We start from the raw sequence: 21736 nt of genomic DNA, 5'->3' as shown, positions 1-21736 counted from the left end.
CTTTATGCAGCTGGTGTGAGTCCGATGCACTCGTTTTGACACCGATTGCTGCAGTTGTCGTATTGAATTCTTTAATTGACAGGAAGGAAGGATACTTCGTTTGCGCCATTAAATTTGTTAGGTCAGACTACACAGAGGCGGAAATAACAAAGTAGAAGCTACGGGTTTTCGCGCACGTGTCACGTGTCGTCAAAGTTTTTAAATGTCGTTAGTTAGCAGCTGTTAACAGCATTTTTCCATCAGACGTCAATTTTCGTAATGTTTGTTCTTTTTAGATAGTTTTTATTTCAGTTTATTAGTGATTTGACACCCAACAAATCCACAACGATTGAAATATGGAATGTCCGCCTCTTGTCAGACCGTTCAAGGTCGTTGAGGCGAAGCAGCGGGCGACTTTGAAAAGACCTGATCTTTTTCCGTGCCTGAGTAAACTGTCACCTGTCACGTGGTAGTCATTGAACAGAAAAGGCTAAAACGCCTGTTACTTTAAAAGTCCAGCGCAAATAAGTCTAAAAGAAACCTTTTAACTTTAGGACAGTCAAAACTAAGAGATTTACACGACAAGGGTACTGTTTTGGGGCCACGTGATATTCCTCTTGTATGTAAATGATCTTCCTCGCCTAATATCATCATCGGTCTCGCTATATACTGACGATGTCAAAATATGGAAAGCGATCCAAAGTAAGGGTGATAGCTTAGAACTCCAAATTGACCTGGAGAAATTATCTGAATGGTCTAAACCTGGCAGTTGCCAATATATACTTCCAAGTGTGTTGTGATGCATATCGGTCATCAAGGTACAGATACATACACGATCAATAACACCGAGCTACCTGACACAGTGACTTAGGAGTCATCGTTAACCAAGACTTAAAGACTACCTCAGACTGCCGTTCAATAGCCGCCAAAGGTTTTAAAACTTTATGGTCAATACGTAGGGCTTTTAATCATGTCGACACTGAAACGTTTTTGACTTTGTATACAGTGTTCGTACGTCCTAAACTTGAGTACTGCAGACAAGCGGATAGCCCCTGCTTAAAAAAAGACAGTCAACTTTTGGAAAAGGTCCATAGAACAGCAACTAAGCTGATTCCCGGAATAGCGAAGCTCTCATATGATGCTCGACTGGTCAAGCTAAACCTATTCCCGTTGTTATATCGAAGAACCAGAGGCGACCTGATTACAGTTTCCAAATTGTTTAGTGATAAATTTGCACCTGATATGCCCTCATTTTTCTTGTCTTCTAAAACAGAGAATTTACGAGGACACTCCAAAAAGTTCATAAACTCAGGACAAATAACATGTCAGTTGACTATCGACTTTCTCATCGAATCACCAACGAGTGGAATTCATTACCTCAGCACGTGGTTGAGGCTCCATCCGTCGACTCTTTCAAAAGGAAGTTGGATCAATTAAGAGACCATCATTGCCAGGACTAACACAAGCTATCAAGCCTCCTGTCCTTTCCAAACTGAAACTGAAACGAAGAAAAATACCAATCCCCACTTAGAACAGCGCTCCCAGTTTAAAGTGCAATAATCCTAGGACTGGATTCAACTATCTGATTCTAGTTTGCATTGTGATCTAGGCCTTTTGTTATTTTTGGTTTTTGTCTATTGCTTGCCTCAATAAATTCAAGTGCATTGTGTGCTTCTGCTGGGTCATCGAGTCGTCCTTCACCATTGTTCTCTTTTCAAGCACTCCACTCATGCTACTGTGCACGCTCCCCTGGTGCTCAAGATACTTGGCTAGACTGGACCTGCTACATTCTTGGTGGGCATGTAAGGGCCTTACTGGTTAGAAGTCTATGATGCGTTGCAGACTTATTACGAGCCCTAATTAAGGTACTACAAACGCTTGAACAGTGCTTTGTCAAAAGTGCTAGTTATGTAGAGGATTAAACTATCTGAAAATTCTACAACTATATTTTTACTTAAATTTATCATACTTCGGAAAAACAGCAAAATCTCAGAGTTCTGGTATCTTTGTAGGTACAGAGTTTTTGAGCTGGAACTATGTTACAAAAGGACTAAACAGACTTGAGACACTGTATATAGACTCAAGACCTGGTTTAAGTTCCTTACCTCGATTAAAAACTCGAATTTCTAAATATGTACTTTTCCCCTTTAACTTTAAAAATAACTCAGATGAAAAGGTTCGTTACTCATCATGAAAAGACTTATCTCTTGTAAGTTTACCACTTAAAAATCGCAAATTGTTTCATAGAAACAAAGTTTTGCGACTGATTACTCAAGTTAATTTGAAATTTTCAATGTCCTCTATAGACTACTTCCGTAAACGTACCCCTTTTTCTAAGCCTAACTCACATGGAGCAGATTCGTGATTCATCTTCAATTTCTCTATCCTTTGTAATCTTAACACTTGCCGACAGATCTATTTGCTTAGTCTGACTTCGAAGATGTAGTAATCTGGAATACTGTAATAGATCCACACGGCTGGTTCGTCGCCTGTCTAAAAGTAAATAAAAGACAAAAACCAAGATTAGGAACATATTTATCGATTCAAACAAATTTTAAGATCAAAATCAGCAAGTATTTGCCATTTTAAGCTCTAGCTTTTCAGTCTAGAAACTGCATTTCGAGCTGAAAGGCCACTGGTTCGTAACCTGCATATCCACTTTACCTTAATCAACCAGGTAGAATCTCTATAAAGATACAGATAAAAACTTCACACAAGTAGTAATTAAAACCTAAATAAACCGGTTCTTTTCCAACAAGTAAAAGTATAGTAAATTAGAGTAGCCATATCGTTTTTCTAGGTTCTTATTTTAAAGTGGTTAATATAATAAGTTGAGATCTATGATCGGTGTTTACTTTAGGTGTCCGGATAGCACAGTTAACTCGGATGAAATATCGCTCACATACGCGTATGTTGACTTTTGATTGTATGATTTGAAATATTATTGTCTTTCATTTATCTTAAACCAGGGTAGAGTGTTCTATTTCTTCGTAACAGTAAGCCTAAATTGTAAACTAGATGCGTATGCAAACCGTAGTCAATGTGTCTAGTACATTTCACCGATATATTATTGTAATTAATATTATCGGTAACTAGCCTATGGGATCCAATGACCTGATTAATATTGTCTTTCAGGTTTGTAAAACAATGCAAAATGAGATCAAGTTTGCTCTTAATTTCATCCACAACTGTAAAAAAGCAACAGAAAAAAGATTGTGGGTAATGTGGAAATATTCATCGGAAAATATAAATCTTATTATAGCACCACTATTTTTGTCAGCGTAATTTTGCCAGTGTTCTTGGTATAGAAACGAGCTGTGACGATACAGGTGCAGCTGTTATAGAAACATCAGGAAAACTACTTGGAGATTGTCTATCTTCGCAAGCGAGGATTAGTGTTATGTAACGAAAAGAATAATTAATCAGTAAATATTTTTGAAGGTTAGGTGGTGTAGTACCATCCGTAGCAGCTGAACTCCACAAGGAAAACATTGAATCAGTTGTAAATACTGCTATGGCCAAATCCAACATTGGGTTCCGGGTATTTTTTTCACGGTTATTTTTTAATTGATCTATCTTTTCCTCTAGGATTTAGATTTTGTTGCAGTTACAGTAAAACCAGGTATGCCACTATCTCTAAAGATTGGAGTTAGTTTCGCTAAATCTCTAGCAAGTCGATTAAAGTAGTTTTAATTTCTATGTTGACGAATTATTTATTTGTCAAAGGATTCCTATCATACCGATTGATCATATGGAGGCTCATGCGCTGACAGCTCTATTTACAGATCCTCAGTAAGCAAAAATTTCCTGTGCAAATGAATCATAGTTTATGTACGGAAATAGCGTATTTAACATTTCCAGTTGCGCTCGTGTAAAACCACAAATTCTAGAAGTTAATTATTACTTATTGTTAAATGTAATAAGTATAGTCTGAGCATAATTTGATCAGCGATGTGTAATTTCTATTCTCTCTCTGTGAATTACTAAACAAGATATCTAATTAAATGCTTCAACATGATATTTAGAAGTATCGTTGGTCATAAATTTATGATGCAACAAAACCTTTAGAAAGATACTGTAAAAAACTGCCACCTCTGATATTTACTCAAATTATAAGTCAGTTTTTTTCTTATTTGAAACTAAGCATATCATGAGCTTTTTTGATTTAGATCATGAACTGATTGATTTTAGACCACCATTGAAAACCTGGAAGCACTGAACAGCCGTTTCGTCCTATTGTGGGACTCTTCAGCAGTTCGCATCCACGATCCCGCTCGCACTTATGATTATCAAGGCTGCTAGGACTTGCTATCTTTCGTTCTCAAGCAAAATATTTTATAGGATAATGGAATAATGTTTATAAAAAGGTTTTCTAAATAACTGGTTTAGAGTAAATAGTATTTATCTCATTGTTTCATCACGTTTATAAGTTCTTTTAAAAAAACGTTTTAGGTTGAAATTTCCCTATATAATCCTCTTAATAAGTGGTGGTCACAGTATTTTGGGCATTGTTCAAGGGTTAGAGGATTACGTTTTATTAGGTACAGCATTAGATGCCTCTCCAGGTGATATTCTTGATAAGGTGAGTTAAATATGAATGTGCGATTTTAATTTCACATTGTAACTTATATATTTTATCGATTGCGGCTTTATATTTTCAAAAAATGAGTAACTAAATTTAATTTTTGATACCTCCTAAATCAAGGGGTTCAGGTTACCACTGGCAAGCTAACAAATTGAAAACCTATAAGATGTGGCCCCCCCAATGCCCTGGTACGGCCGAGAGTGGGGAGAGTCCGCTCTCCCTCTCGAAATACTCTCACACGGCCGCGCGTATACAGCCTCTGCCAGGGAAGTCCTACTCATTGCCTTCTCGTGGCGGGGGTGTTGTTTACGAAAATGAGAGGACGAAAAGCGAATGTCCGGCGCTTTAATCGGATCACAAATCAATGGTGCACATGGGCTCCAGTATCCTGAGGGAACAAATGGCGTATGAACCAATCGTTGGTCACCGGCTACCATGGGATTGCATCTCCTTACGATGCTCCACTACCTTGTGGGTTAGACCTTTAGGTCAAAGGCTCGGGGTGTGGCCCCCTAAGATAACCACCTGCTTCGGTCTGGGCACCCAGGCAGTATCGCAACCCACACGCAAATGATGAACTCTCTATATCTATGGAAACTACTTTTCTCGCTTCGAATAACAATCAAATGATTATTATTATTATTATTATTTACCGCATTATTCACCCTCTTTTATACTTATACAGCGGCTCGTCTTTGGTGGAAATCCGACTGTATCTAAACGTTCTCGAGTCACTGTCCGGTTGAAAATTGTATGTTACCACCGAATATGAGCACTGAAGCAGTGTTTCTGAAACCACGTGCACCATTCAAACTGGCTGCCTTCAACGTTCGCACATTTATACAGGTCGGATAACAGATAGTCCTAATATTGATGTTTGTTGTCTATCCGTGACCCGTATTCAAGACTCTGGTGAAGTACTACAAATTCGATCTCCATCTGTCGCTTCGAAAAGCTTGTTTTACGTGCGCTTATCCGGGGACCCTGTGGCATCGTCTGGTCTTGCTGGCGTTGGTGTCGCACTAAGCGCTAGAGCTGAGGCAGCACTAATCGATTGGATCCCCATTAACAGTCGGTTATGTGCTGTTAGATTAGAAAGTTCCATCAAAGTGAGAAGAAATCGGCGTGAGAAACGATGTCTTTTCGTCATCTCCGCCTATGCCCCGACAGATTGCAGCCCGGATGCAATCAAGGATGAGTTTTACAACCAGTTATCTGTTCTTCTCCAGAAAGTGCGTTCGACAGATATTGTAGTACTAGCCGGAGACTTGAATGCTCAGGTCGGGCGTCTAGACACAGAAGAGTCGTTTAGGTGGCCGATGGGGACTCGTTGGTCGCAGGTCAGATAACGGGGACCGTCTACTGCAACTGTGCACAAACTACAACCTGTTTCTGGCTAGCACTAACTTTTGGCACAGTCATCGCCGATGTGCCACCTGACGTCCTCCCTCTGCATCTCAAGCTTGGACTCAGATTGATCACATCGCGATCAGCTACCGCCGGCGTGATTGTGTACAAGACTGCCGCTCCTTTTGGAGTACCTATCTGAACTCTGACCATGTCTTGGTCTGCGCCAATCTTGCCTTACTTTTCAGTGGACAACGAAGTAACCGCCATCAACGGATTGATATTAGCAAGCTGGCTGCAACTTCTGTTGCTAGTAAGTATCGAACCGAGCTAGCCTCTAGGCTAGCTACCACTCCACCGAAAAGTATAGATGAGCATTGGTTGCAATTGCATGACGCCATGAAAATGGCGGGAACAGTCAGTTGTGGGTTTGCGAAACGTCCCGCTTTTAGGCACTGGGTTTCTTCTGGTTCCTTACAACTCATTGAAGCCCGTCGGTCTACTCCGGGTGACCGTGAGTTTGACCATAGACGAAGGATGTTACGTAAGCAAATTGGGCAAAGCTTGCGTAAGGACCGAGAAGCCTGGTGGTCGAAGCGTGCTAATGAGCTGGAAGCAGCAGCTGCATCTGGTAACTACCAGAAGCTCTTCCAGCTCATCCGAGCCACTGGCAGCAAGAAATCTGGTGTGAGTGAAACAATCTGCGAGGATGATGGGATGCCAATCACTAACATCCATCGACGTCTTGGACGATGGGCAGAATTTTTCGAAGGGCAGTTCAACTGGCCTGCTGCTCCGGCAACATCGGTCAGACTGTCCTGCCCTCCATGGTCGGTGACGGCTGATCCACCAAACGAGGAGGAAGTCCGCAAGAAACTCCAACTCTTGAAGCGTTACAAATCACCTGGCCCAGATGACTTACCTCCGGCTCTTTTTAAAGATGGTGGTGACTTTTTGACTAAGGAATTGACGACGTTGTTTACAAAGGTTTGGGAACTAGAGAGTGTACCAACGTCATGGAATGAGTCGATAGTTGTCCCTATCTTTAAAAAGGGTTCACGTCGTTCCTGTAACAACTATCGGGGGATAAGTCTACTTCCGATTGTGTCCAAGCTATTGGCTTCCGTCGTACTTCGTAGGTTGTTCAAAACCCGAGAAAGATTGACTCGCGAGGAGCAGGCTGGGTTTCGTTCTGGTCGAGGATGTATTGATCATATCTTCACCCTCCGCCAAATGTTAGAACACCGCCATACTTATCAAAGGCCAACAATCGTAGTGTTTCTTGACATCAGGGCTGCCTTCGATTCGTTGGACAGGACTGCTCTCTGGGATTGTCTATTGAAGAAGGGTGTGCCTGAGAAGTATATCAACATCTTAAGAGCCCTATATACAAACACCTCAGGCAGAGTGAGGGCATACAACCACCTCTCTCCATTGTTCCATTCGAGCAGTGGGGTTAGGCAGGGTTGCCCAATCTCACCATTCCTCTTCAACTTTGCCATCGATGACATTCTGGAAACAGCTCTGATGAATGTAAGTAATGGTGGTGTGGATCTGTTGCCTGGAGAAAGACTTCTCGACCTTGAGTATGCGGACGATATTGTCTTACTGTGCGATAATGCCCAAGGCATGCAATCCGCACTTAATCAGTTGGCAGTCAGTGTCCGTAGGTATGGTATGTGCTCTGCACCTTCTAAGTGCAAAGTACTTCTACAAGACTGGCAGGATTCCAATCCTGTACTCACTCTGGATGGTGAGCAGATAGACGTAGTCGAGATGTTCGTGTATCTAGGTAGCTGCATAAGTGCTGGTGGGGGTGTGAGTGATGAGATCAATGCATGTATAGTGAAAGCCAGAGCGACTTATGCCAATCTGGGCCACCTTTGGCGCCTTCGTGATGTTAGTCTGGCTGTAAAAGGTGGGATCTACAACGCGTCGGTGAGAGCAGTTCTGCTCTATGCTTGTGAAACCTGGTCTCTCCGAGTTGAGGACGTTAGACGACTCTCTGTGTTCGATCATCGCTGTCTCCGAAGGATTGCTGACATTCAGTGGCAACACCATGTCAGTAATGCAGAGGTTCAGCATCGTGTGTTCGGTCACAGAGACGATAATTCAATTGGTGTTACCATCTTGAAACACCGACTTCGGTGGCTTGGACATGTTCTACGAATGTCGTCCCAGAGAATTCCACGTCGTGCATTATTTGCGGACTCTGGGACTGGTTGGAAAAAGCGGAGAGGTGGTCAGTGCATGACATGGCGTCTTGGCATGAAAGAAAGCTGCAAAGGACTGGCTTGTGTCAGTCCTTCACGGCTCCCTGGCTGGGGTCCGAGAGATGGTGCTACACAGTGGCTAGAGACGTTATCAGATATGGCTCAGAATAGAAGCCAGTGGCGATCCTGCTGTAACCTTTTACTTTCTTCATAAAAAGTAGTTGTGTCTTCCTTAATTGAAAGATTTCTTCTGATTGTACCTTTCCGTTCCCTCATTTCTATCATACTACCTTACACCAATCTCTTCGTCATTGTTCTCTTTTTCTTTTTGCGCTCCTTATTTTTTTTTCTTTTCTATTTCTCTTCGCATTCTCATTGTTTTGTGTGGCGCATATATATTGGCGCTCTCTTGTACCAATATTCATGTGTTCAAATAAATAAAAAAATAAAACAATAAGATGTGATCCAGCTATATTGCACTCCAAATTCACTTACTGCATATCAGCATTGTAAAGAGCACTAAAGTAATGTTACCGGTAATATATGAGGTTTAAGTCTTCTCCATTTGACTCTACCATATATCCCTCTGAGTAGTGTTATCTCACTTGAGATTAGTCAAAAACCAGAACACCAGTTGTTGGGAGTGTATTGTCGGTAATTAAACCCACAAGCACCCAAGACACAAAGCACACTGGGAAGTAGTAAGTGGATGTGTAATCAAAATGTAGGAATATTCATATGTATTTTATGGGTGTTGATCAATTGTAGGTAAGTTATTAATTTCTTCTCAATTAGTTTTTTTCCATCATGGCTCTACACTAATATATATGGTGGTGAATCAGTAGAGTAGGTTGTGAATCTTCATCGACTGGGATGGTTGGACCGCGTGTTACGTATACCTGACCACCGTTTACCACGACGTGTAATGCTGATTAGTGTTGGAGACGGCTGGAAGAAAGTTAGGGCGGCCAAACCAAAACGTAACATCAGCCCTTGAAGTCACTAACTTCTCGTCTGGGCCATATTAGTAAATGCAGACTACTTGGTTGGGCTCCGCCGGACTATTGTAATAAATGGTTGGAGACTGGGTGACATGGCTCAGAATCGATCACAATGGCGTAGGTGTCTTCTCTTAAACTAAGAGATTAAAATCGCTTCATATCTTTCTACGGACTATATCCTTACGTACTATATCCTTATATATTACCACGATTGAAGTAACTACTTCTATGAATTCGGTGTTCATTTTGTCGTGCTAATGAAGTATGGCAACTTGGACCGATGCATATATGTGCCTGGTCCTACGTTGTAGCTGACTGACTGAGTTTCTCGAAAAGCATTTTTAGATGAGTTAGATGTTCACTTTTATCTTTGCTGAATATGAGTCAGTCATCTATTTAAGTATATTACTCGATCAATAAAACTCTGGAAACTTTGTCCAGGATTTCTGAGTTCCAAAGACATGCGGACAAATTTTTATAGCCCGAATGGAGCAGTGACAGCATTTCAGAATGTCGTCTGGGTTGATTGGAATGTAATGATATGCATGAACGAAACCAACCTTTGAGAAAATCTTTACATCAGATAGGCTATGAGTAGTCATGTAAGTTTGGAGGAGGGTATCTCTCTGGTATCGTCCAGCTGTTAAGAACTATGGTCGCCGCAAGGTCGGAAGAGTTCTTCTTAGGTATCACATGGGGCGGTGATGTCCACGGACTACTGGGGGGACTTATGGAACCCAACTCTATCATCTTGTTGAACTCGTTCTTTACGAGAGCGGTCTAGGAGATGCAAACACTGGTAGTCCCTATGTCTTAATGTGGTGTACGACGGTATGTGTTGGTTTGTCACGTTTGTGAGTCGTTTGTAATAAATCAGGAAACTGATTGAGCAAATTGGTATATTCATCATTCTCGCGATGAGGTTTGATTGATGTCTCGTGATATAAGTCCTCTAATTTCATCGTTATGATTTGTAGATACAAGTTTCGGGCTTCCAACATCTACGAGTATTTTTTGGGATTGTAAAATATCGACACCGATTATGGGAACTAAGACGTCAGCTAAGTTCCATAAGAAATTTAATTTGAGACCAAAATGTAACCGTAGCTGCCTGTTACTATATGTCTTGATTTCCGTCCTGTTTGCAACTTGCGGTTCTAGTGTGTGTTTCTCTCAAGTGTAGTATATGGTACTACATCAAAATTTGCCCCAGTGCTGATTAAGAACTGCGTTCTGGTTCTTTTATCTGAGACGTATAACAAACGACTTTCTTGAGAGTTGGGGAGATGACAGCAATCGTTGGTTTTAACGTTTCCCTACCGTGTGTCCACAAAGTTACAAGGAGGGGTACATTCTCCTGATTGCCATAATTTCTGTGACACCAACATATGGTCTTGGCTGCTCCTTGGATTATGGGGTGCACGGCTTCTGGTTCTCCGTCTACACCTGCGGCGAGGCGTATTTCAATTATGGAGCTGAGCCGTCTAATTGACGAGGACTCTGGCTGTTTGTCTCAACTCTGTGATCTCGTTGATTGAGTTTGTGTGTGATACGGAGTGGATCTTAGTCTGCTCGTGTATTTTATCGGTTATATCTGCTAGTCTATCGAAATCGACGTCTTTGTCTTCAGTCGCTAATATTTGTTGAATATTTTGAGGAAGACGTCGAAGTCATAACTGATATAACAGGCATTTATCCAAAAGACGATTACGCAATATACTTGTGTTGCGTCTTAAGTATGACGGTTTACTATCACCTTGTCTTAAACTACCGTATGGTTCTTCTGGATCTGAGTCGCACCCTCTCTATAACCAAGTCCATAGAGTCCCAATAGAACATGTGTTAGTCCCATGCAGCTGTCTTTTATACTACGACACGATATCATACTCTAACTCCCTACCCCCTTTTTCAGTCAATCCTAGCACAATAGTGGACAACCTATAATTCACTGGGATGACTTTTGTGATGCATAATTACACCGCCGACACCAGTGTTTCGAGATCATGACACTAAATGAATTATCGTTTCACAGATACTGACCGTTGTAGCTTGGTAGAATACTGTTATTACTATTTATTACCTGCTGTGGGTAAAACTGATTACTTACCCTCGTATAACTAAACATGGATTAATACGACTCGATATAAGGATTGCTAGACTAGAAAATCTATGTATACTCGACTTATCGACGCACTACAGTTTCTACTACTGATTCATTACCAGTTCAATAAATATGTTAAAATACACTGAGTAATATGTCATTTGCTTATCTGGTCAGTTGTTATATTTAACACATAGCATTAATTAGTGGCCCGATACAGATATCCAATTTTTATCAATATATCAAACTGCATTAACTGATAATTATAAATAAGTTACCGAGTTCTTTATTTTCATTCTCCCCAACACTGGTAGGTTACTGAACAAATTGATCAAGATTGTGGTGCAAACCCAACCATATACATATCGTAGAGGCAATATGTTACTGCTCAAAAGTTTTAAGTCACTAGGCGAAAAATAATCTCAGCTTACACATTTTCTGGATATTTGTTCAGTGCATTTCAACAAATTTAGACTTAAGATCAAACCATCTAAGTAGTATAGGCTGAATTGTAAAAAGCTTTCGTAAAGTTGTTAATTTTTTTTACTAACCAAATATAATGACCGTTAATACGTGCGTTACGTTGTTGTTGCTGTTGTCGTCGTCAATGCCTCAAAATGGAGCGATCCGTGTATTTCTTGCATTTACAGATTTCTAGGCGTCTAAAACTAAATCGTTTGTCAGATGAGTGTTTGAAAGGCGTTGCAGGTGGTAAGGCTATCGAAATAATTGCAAAGACTTATAATGGTGATCATCAACGATTCAACCTACCTTTACCACGTTCACAATCTAAGGATTGTGATTTCTCATTTAGTGGAATCCATGTGGCTGCAGAACAATTGATCAATAAATTGGAATCTGAAAATCATGGTACGTGAGTGGTATGTTAAACAAATATATATTACTTTTTATTGATCTACTTTACTATATTTCCGTTAAGAAAGTTCTAGCAAAGTATTTATCTCTATGAGTAATATCGCTTAAAATCAAAAAAAGAAAAGACGAACGAGGTCGTTGACTTTATTTACATCTCATTTCACTGAATATCATAAGATATAATTAGGCTTGTTAAAAACTAAATATTCGTTATAGTTATTGTAATATATATATATTTCCCAACATGAAACAATAAAAAATTAGGCTTAAACTTTGTTTTAAAATCTTATACTTCCGAAGTTTTACTAACTACCATTTCATTCTTTTCATCGACAAATAAGTGTATTTATTTATTTGAACACATAAATATTGGTACAAAGGAGCACCGAATAGATATGCGCCACACAAGTTACTTGATTTATGCGTAGGCTGTGATACTGCCCAGGTGCCCAGACCGAAGCAGGTGGTTTTCTTAGGGGGTCACGCCCGGAGCCTTTGACTTAAAGGTCTGATCCACACGGCAGTAGAGCAACGTCAAGAGATACAACCCCATTATAGCTGGTGACCAACAATGTTTTCATACGCTTTTCGTTTATATATATATATATATATAAAGGCTCAATGCTGTCACTACTACGAGTAGTTTACTTACTAACCTGTTCTATCTCTATGTACCACTGATGATAAGGGATATTTTTAAGTATTGTTATATGGATAAAATTCATTCAATCATTCTAAGAGATGATCCTTCTATTAATAAGGGCTTAATCAATTATACAGACTAGATGTAGTACTGAGTTTAATAAATCAATCCTAGAGTTATTTTATGTAGGAAAAAATAAAACTTTAGTTTACTTCTCATAAAGTTCATGCTTGAAATGTGTTTATTCATTGCTGATTGATCTGAGTGCTAAGCTTCTAAGAATTCTCTGGTGCTTTTAGTATTTCCAAAATTTCAACATTTTCCCAATCGATTGTGTCCACATTTATTCACATGAATTGATGCCCCCAATTGCCCTGGTACGGCCAAGAATGGGGAGAGGCAGCTCTCTCTCTCCAAATGCTCTCACATGGGTACGTGCATACAACCATTATCAGGGAAGTCCTACTCACTGCCTTCTCGCAATGGGGTGTTGTTTACGAAATTGAGAGGACAAGGAGCGGATTCCGGCGCTTTGACCGGGTTGGTAGATACAAAGAGTCCACCTAGGGGTGTTGGAAAACCCTGATTTCAAACCAATGGTGCACATGGGCTCCAGTATCCCGAGGGAACAAATGGCGTATAAACTAATCGTTGGTCACTGGCTACCATGGGAGTGCATCTCCTGACGTTGCTCCACTGCCTTGTGGATTGGACCTTCAGGTCAAAGACTCCGGGTGTGGTCTCCTAAGAAAACCAACTGCTTCGGTTTGGGCACCCATGCAGTGTCCCAACCCTCACATAAATCGATTGATTTATGTGGGGCGTATCCATTTGGTGCCTCCTTGTACCAATGTTTATGTTTAAATGAATAAATAAACATGCATTGATTTAAGCGAGGATATGTCATGGCGTTTGACCACCAACTGACATTCAAACTGGGAAAGATAAAGAGAGCATCGACGTTGTCCGATATAGTGTTTTTTGCTATTGTAGCAGCTGATTTTATGGTTGATGTTAAGTTTTCCTTCTGTAGTCGTTTCGTCCTTTGGTTTGTGTAGGATTGATTGAAGTGTTCATCTAGACACGCATAACTCAAGTGATCATATTATGTAAAATATGTGGAGCGGTAGCTAGCTTTCTGCTACTATATTGTAGATTTGAACCCCACCCTATCCACTTTGGTTTGGACAACTGGCTAGGGTTACTAGCTACTCAGAACGAAGCTTGAAGTCTCAAATCTGGTACATGGTAATTGAGTATGCAGAATACAAGGCCACAAATAATAAACCTCGTGAAACAAAACTAGAATCCTCTTGATGTAAAACTGATTAACATATTCATAGTTATTGGATTGGAATGTGATCGGTTAAGGAAATAATTGAACAATATTCTACAATTAAGTCTCTTTAAAAATGCTATAAAACAACTGTTCGATTGGTACCTATTTTTAAAATAAAGATGCAAATCTGTTACTAGAGAATATTTTCTCCTTACTATTATTATTTCTTTTCCATCATCTTGGTGACATTTTTACTGTATTGGGTTTCTTTCGGTTATGAAAATTCTAGGTAATGGATGCACTTTATCGACCCAAGATATTGCTGATGTTTGTGCATCTGTGCAGTTCTGTATGACAAGATTAATCTGTCGGCGTGTTCAGCGTGCTATTGAATACTGTTTGTTGAACACTGATTCCAGAGCCAGTGTAATTAGAAATCATCCTACAGCTTTGGTAAGACATGTGTTTCATTATACCATCAATTGTGTTTGTTTTATAGTCATCATTATTTCCTTATGCCCGGTTAATTTACATAACGTAGTACGGCCGCCAATCAATGCCACCGACTTATACGACCAGACTAATGACGCATAAACTAGTGCGAGCAGCCTAGAGTTCCTGTTGATCCTATATGATGGTAGCTTCTCTCATAACCCAGTCGGTTCAGGTCAGAATGCCATTATCAGCCTCCGCTAGACGAATCATACATTTCACACATACTGGTTTTATATATAAGCCAAACAAACCACATCACACCATAAGTAAAAATAACAATTATAAAAGATCAAGCCAAAAACTAGCTGTGATTGTGAGATACTGTAACTAATAAGTTGGGAATATCTTAAGAATAGTAAATTACATAACAGTAGTCAAATAAAAGGTTTTAATAAAATGAATATGAATATACATATAATATAGTTACTTAGTAGTAGTTATACAATAAGAATATATATAATAACAGTCCATAAATAGATCCTAGCCGTTACTATTCACTTATTCGTCGCCCGGATATAACAGTCATCACCGTTTTTTTTGCAGTATTAGTGAATAACAAGTTTTTCGGTCCGAAAATTTTTAGGTTTCACTTAATTGTTGGAATGTTATGATTCTTTTAATTCATTTCAAAAAGTTATGCACCATGAACCAACCAGTTACTTAGTAATTTTCTGTATATGATTTAAGAAATTAACTTTTGTTTGTGAGTCTTATGTTGGTTAGGTGGGTAAACGTAATTCGATGGTGATCTTCCTCATGTAAATTGTTTTTTAACTAGATCAATGGTACGGAACTGATTTTCGGCATTACAACTCTGTTTTCCACATTGCTTTCGTTGCTAATTCGCAATTTGTACACCAACGGAATAGGTGCTCTAGTTGGGTGTCTAAATGTGGCCAGCACAGATACCTTTCATCCGATTTTTTCCAATATGTTCTGCGTGCAACTGTTCATCTGCTGGTTGCAGCTTCTTCGGAATTATGACACGTTTGGCAAATGGAAGGCAGTCATCAATGATTGAGAGAGATAGCTTGCGCTGGCAAAGCAGCTGTAGCTCTGTGGAGCTAATCTTTGATGACCACCCTTCTAGGTGGAACTTTCTAACTTCTTGTAGGATTGGGTTTTAAAGGGTTTCTTCTATGACTTCATCTGATAACATTGAAGTGTTTTGAATGGCATCTACTACTACACGCCTTGTTTTTGGATTTAAAGCAATGGAAACATCAATAGCTTAGTTTGTCCCGTTGTTCTGTTGCTGATTTATCAGAGGAATATATATATATATATACTCTTTAACTGCTCTATAGGGTCGTCATTGAGAAATGGAGTTTACAATCCTTTTATCATGTTTGTTATAGCCTGCTGGTTCAAAAAGAACCCATCCTAACACTGTCCTAATAACATAAGGACTCTTTCTTCAGTCCGTCCGTTGATCCAGGATACAATGGGTCCAGGACGTACCTGAAGCCTAGATAAGCTTCGGTATTTTTCCAAATTCCCTATTCCTTAAGAGCGAAAGACCTTCAATCCAGGTCTTTAAATCTAATTCCTTGTGTGTACCTCGTGACAGCACTAGCACTCAGGTGCTGGTGGTCCCAACCAATATGCGACCTACAAAGGTTCTGTAAGAGTTGCCCGGCAGGGAATTATATTGGGGCAATTAGGCCTAGTGGATCGAACAGAGATGAAACGGTGAATAGAATTCCACTCCTTTTTAGAGGGTTTTCCTTTGGTTCAAATCGAAATTTAGAAACATCGTGTATAGCGTCCCACTCAATCCGAAGGGCTCGATGAGTGGAGAGTTGATTAAAAGGCATATTCACTATCGTTTCCATACTATCGGATTGCGGAAAAACTTGTCTTACCAGTTCTAAGTTAATTAACTCCCTCGATTTGTTCCCGTTCCTCTTGTATAGAGACTATGAGTAGGTTGAAGGTATCCAACATATTTGCGAGCGAAACATTGCTGTTTCTATTTGTGCGATCTGGGTCTAAAAGTTTTTGCGTATCTTGTTCCGGTGTCTAGTTCATTTGTCTCTTCCCTCCTCTACTTCATATATGACTTTGCCTAGACCTCAAAGATGCTTCAGTCGAAGGATCATTGTTTAGTCCGTAGTCATGAACGAACACCAAACACCCAACTATTAATCTTGAAGTTGCAATGTCTTTCCGTCTGTTTAGAAAACACACGATGTATATAAAGTATGGTTTCCTAATCTCATTTATCTTCCTTTTTATGGAGGTATCATCCGAACCAATCAAATGTTAGTTTTCTGCTTGAAATCATATCAGCATTTGCAAGTTAGTGGCTGATAACATTTCAGCAGGTATTCGAAAAGTTGATTGAGTGTTTTCTAACATCCACTATTTATGACATTTAGGCTTTTGAATTTAAAGAACATTTGTAGGTTTATAATATTTGATTATAATTTTTACATAACATTAATCGTATGCTGTAGAACAACGAATTAAGTGATACAAACGTTAAACGCAGATATCTGTTGATCAGATTATAAATTTTCGTCCCCTGAGGTAGCTGGGACGTATGTCTAAGAAACGCCTACCTCGATGCGCAGTGCTGATTAGCGTAAAAGTGGGCTGAAACCCAGAAACACTCGAATTAGTATAAGGTGTCAATTAATGAAGTTACTATCAATCTGAATCGTTCTGGTATGTTTAGATTCTCATATTGAGGTACTTACAATAGTCGTTATCAGAATTTAATCAATATGGGTTTCAGTAGGGTGGTTGAAATTGTTCCTTTCCAGATCCTAAATCCCAAGTTTCAACATTAATTTATACCTTTTATTCTCTTTTCATGTTTGATCGTTATTTCACCATAATATACACTAATATTCAACCCGTTTATAGTGCATCATGTTAATTTTACCTTGATATGCTGATGTAGTGAAAACGAATAGTCTTTATTGGTGATTAGATTTGTCTTGATATTTTATTGTGCACAAGTTTTTTCCAATATTCAAATCCAATTAATAATTTTGTTTAGGTTGTTTCTGGTGGGGTTGGCTCTAATTGTGTTATTCGTGCCGGTTTAACTGAGGTAGCTAATCATTATAATTTGAGATTTGTGGCTCCTCCATCAAGTCTATGTACTGATAATGGAATTATGATAGCATGGTAAGTCAAAAGTTTATGGCTATAAACGTTAAGTATTTAAAAAGTTTCTTTCTTCAAAGCTACTTAATAGATTTATACTATCTTATCATTATGTAACAGTTGTAAATAGTAATTAAACATGTCAGATTGATTTCTTCATGATTAGATGGCGGTTTAACGCAATTGGAAAAATGTCCTGAATGTGTTTCATGTTTGTACTCTCTAGAGAAGTTCACCTGCAATCTGTGGAGAAATAATTCTAACTTATCCACCCTAATGCCATAGTTTGATATGTTCCCACTTAGATATTTCGGGTGTGACTGTGATGTCTACTAATCGGCCTCTAAGTAATCATCAGCGTAAACTAACGATAAGGATCTTAACTAGGATAGTGATGATGTGAAGTTGAGTTCTACGAAAGCACCAGTTTTTACAAATCACTGATATGCTGTTCTAATGATTACAAACCAGGATAATACTTATATTCAAGGTGTCTTGGTACTTGTTCCCAATCATTTAAGCAAGGTGTATCACATTGTCTAGTTAATTAGCCTTTTTTGAACGACATTGGTACCTAATCGTTCATCACAAAAAACTAAACAGCATCAAACTGGTAGGTGCAAAGTTACATATTTGTGTTGACATTGTCATTTTTCATCGGGATAATCTGTAGAAAGTGGTCTTAACTTGCTACTCAATTGTATTAAAGAAAGGCATATGTAACCCATTCAACCAGAGAACTAGTGCATTGTTGCTTTCCGAGCTTCATGGAATCTATTCGTAACTCTTATAGTATCATTGAATTAGGCTAGGGAAAAGAATCAAAGTCCTCTAAAATTATGCAGTCAGAAGAAATATTTCGAAAGGGATACAAATGAAAACTTATATACAGTAGAGGCTATAGCTGTTTACCAATTCAAGCTAACCCTTGATTTAAAAAACTGTCCAATCCATCGTTCTGTCATGGACGCAACTTTACTTTCTGTCTCCTATAATCTGTCGCTTTCTTCTACTCCTTTATAGTTATTTTATCTACTATTAATAAACCATTACTGCTACATCTACTTGTTCTTTTCGTGATACTCATCAAGTGGACAATTATCTTCATCTCAACATTTTTCCGTTAGCAGTTGGATTATAACACAATTTCCTCTCAATATCTGATGCATGTCACTAATTTCTAACACCATTTTACTATGGATTACTAGTTTTGGTAAGCAAAGTAAATATAAGTTCGATTGAACAAGTTTAGCAAATGAAATCCCTGAAAAGAAAATTATCTTCATTGAGTAGTCTTTATTCCTCTCTAATGACAGTGTCTTTCCCTTTCGTTATTTGATCATAAAATAACCGATAGATATTCACTACTGTTCCTCTTAACAGATCAGTCATCAGTAAAAAATGAGAGATTTATAAATAAAAAAACCAAGGGTAACGGGTATCATTTAGTACAATGCATCACAATATATTGATAGAAAACCTGTTTTAATTGAACTAATCATATCCCCATAAAATCATCCCTAAAACCCCATTTATATGAATTGTTGAAGATAGAACCACTAGCACAAGTCAATTGTTTGCATTATGTTGATTTATCCAAATAGCAAGTCGTTGATTAATAATAAAAGTAAAATATCACTTGGCAACTAGTGATTTCTTTCCATTTAAATATCTATTCTGCTAAATACACTATTTGATTACTGGTCTCAATTAATTGTGTATTACCCTCTTTCATTACTAATAAGGAATGGAGTTTTACTTCAAAAAGAAAATTCTTCTCGTATTACAGAAGATCTCTCTTCTGTTGATTTTTGTCCAAGGTTAAGTTGATTCGTTTTTGTTTTGTATATTTTCATGTAAATTAGTTGTAATTTTATAAATGAAAATAATATTTTCAGTGGAAAACATGAATTTCAAAGATATTTCACTTTTTTTGCAAAGGCCAAAATAAGACAACCATCAACGAATTTTGACAGTATTATACGTTAAAAATGGTGAACGGTTGCATGTGCACTTGAACAACTACGAGGATTTAGTGTACGTGAGGATGATAGGCACTCGAAACAAATTATACTTATCTGTCGATGAAAGTCGTATTTGTTTTTTCTCCAAGTGATAAACCGAACCCGTGTTATTCGTAATCAGTATATATGTGCGATAACTGTTTCAGTCGTGTGAATGTCTTAAATAACTCATAGATATATATGCTCCCCCAAACTTACATAATTCGCATTTATGCATCCATGGAGAATCACAATGATGGGAAGCAAGAGTTGTATGAATTACAGTCAACGACATAAATCGAACAACACAAACGGTAAACATGGAAGTGTTATGACTCACAATATAGAAAACGTTAACGAATATATATAAGTCATTGTTATCTATTTTTATTCATGCCATTTAAGGTTTCGAAGTGTTGTCGTAGAAACTTCAAATTAACAAATTTACGCTTAACAATTAGGGTTCGACTTCTCCAATGTTTAATTCCAATTCGATTCTCTACTACATAGTGTTTATTGTGTTGAAAGCATTTGTAATATATTTCTTAGTGAGTGAATATTCGTAAACTCATTAGACTTATTCATCATCGTTGCTTTGAGTAGTTCCATTATGAACAAGCATTAATTCAAATACATCTATGATATTTTAGTGGAGTTTTGTTCTCTGAGCTGGATGGTTGTCAATAAGAACCAATCAACATCGAGGTGCACAGAACAAGCTGTGAAACAGATAAGGAGAAATTCGAACACTTCACTACTATCTAAATTTTGTGCTGATGATGTCGTTCAGAAGAACGATGAAAGCTCCACGACCAAACCATCCAGCTCAAAGAACAAAACTCCACCAAAATCATCTCAACATCCATGATATTATATTAGTAAATTATTTGTGTAGTTCATATTCATATAATTTCCAAAATTTATCCGTAGTGTTAAACTTATTTAAAATAAACCTTTATACTTAAACTTACAATTCTAACTATCGTACATGAATAGAAAAAGTTGATCTGTTTTCTCAATGCTCATATAGAAAAAAATATTGGCCTTAGTTACTTAGCTCATAAATTCCTATCCCACTAACAATATAGTTAATGTATATATACCTAAGAATGATTGATAGCCCATGTCAATATTGTGACTGAATACTCTTACGTCAACTTATTACTATTCAGATTTTAAAATTCATACCGCTACAATACAAATGATCAAAGTAGTAATATCATTGTTTTATGAATATGTGTATATATATACTATATTTTTCAATCTCATAGATCTACATTTGGTGTTGACTGTCGAGAAGATGTGAAACAAGCTAACATATCAATTGAACCAATTAAATTATCCAATACTATTTTTCAATCATAAGTAATAGTAGTACTATTTCTTTTGTTTAAATTCTTTGTGAATATGTATAAAATGAACGGTGATTGCAAAAATTCTATGACGTAATTTCTTGAATAAAAGTAATATGTATTCTAAAAACTTTCATTTTCTATTTGAACGAATAAATTTCACAGTAGTCAGACGGTGATTTAAATGAATGACCAAAAACATCTCAGAGATTTGAACTTCAAAAACAAATAGAACATTTCGGTTCATCGAATATGTACGGCCACCATGAATTGATTGAAGTTGGGACCATTGAGTGTGGTAGCTCAATGTACTGAAAAAAAATGCACTCACAACAGAATTTCATAGCTTTGTGTTAATTCCCTTGATACGGTTATAAATGAACATCACTATGTAGACTTCTTAATTTACAGCAATTAACTAGTCAAAATCAATTTATGATGTATGTCATCGTGAAACTAAAACAATTATTGCAGCACATATACATCGATATGTTTCGTGTGCTGTTGAGAAGCCCCACACTAGGACGAAACGCCCGTTCAGTGCTTTAAATTTTCCAATAATTGTTTAACTTTGATCAGTTCGTGATTTCAATGAAATTACCAGTATGAGGATTTGTAGTATTTTCACAGTTGAAATCACGAATCAATCTAAGATAGACCACTAATGAGAAAAAAAAGATCGACTCATGGATTCAACTCTAACAATTCAATGAAATTAATAACAATATTTTAAAACTAAAAAATA

The 21736-nt window shown here is 38.0% G+C and overlaps 1 protein-coding gene across 2 annotated transcripts; it reads left to right on the top strand.

The window, feature by feature from the left end:
• The first annotated feature begins 131 nt into the window (after positions 1-131).
• On the top strand, positions 132-21731 carry OSGEPL1_1 (putative tRNA N6-adenosine threonylcarbamoyltransferase, mitochondrial). 2 transcript variants are annotated; one of them, XM_051209892.1, is made up of 12 exons: positions 132-3067; positions 3115-3198; positions 3242-3381; positions 3421-3520; positions 3568-3662; positions 3706-3771; positions 4432-4561; positions 11877-12096; positions 14314-14477; positions 17527-17657; positions 19382-19456; positions 20911-21731. In XM_051209892.1, exons 2-12 carry the CDS (start codon positions 3127-3129, stop codon positions 21002-21004), a joined length of 1287 nt encoding a protein of 428 aa, XP_051075364.1. In that variant the 5' UTR covers positions 132-3067; positions 3115-3126; the 3' UTR covers positions 21005-21731. The 2 variants fall into 2 exon arrangements, with proteins under 2 accessions (XP_051075364.1, XP_051075363.1); XM_051209891.1 differs by lacking the exons at positions 132-3067; positions 3115-3198; positions 3242-3381; ... (3 more) ...; positions 4432-4561; positions 11877-12096 and having other exon boundaries at positions 14196-14477; positions 19382-21731.
• Positions 21732-21736: the final 5 nt, after the last annotated feature.

The sequence above is a fragment of the Schistosoma haematobium genome, chromosome 1 (assembly GCF_000699445.3).
Source record: "Schistosoma haematobium chromosome 1, whole genome shotgun sequence".
Taxonomy (NCBI): Eukaryota; Metazoa; Platyhelminthes; class Trematoda; order Strigeidida; family Schistosomatidae; genus Schistosoma; species Schistosoma haematobium.
Note: the sequence above shows the minus strand (reverse complement) of the source record. Positions and strands in the feature narration are given on the sequence as shown.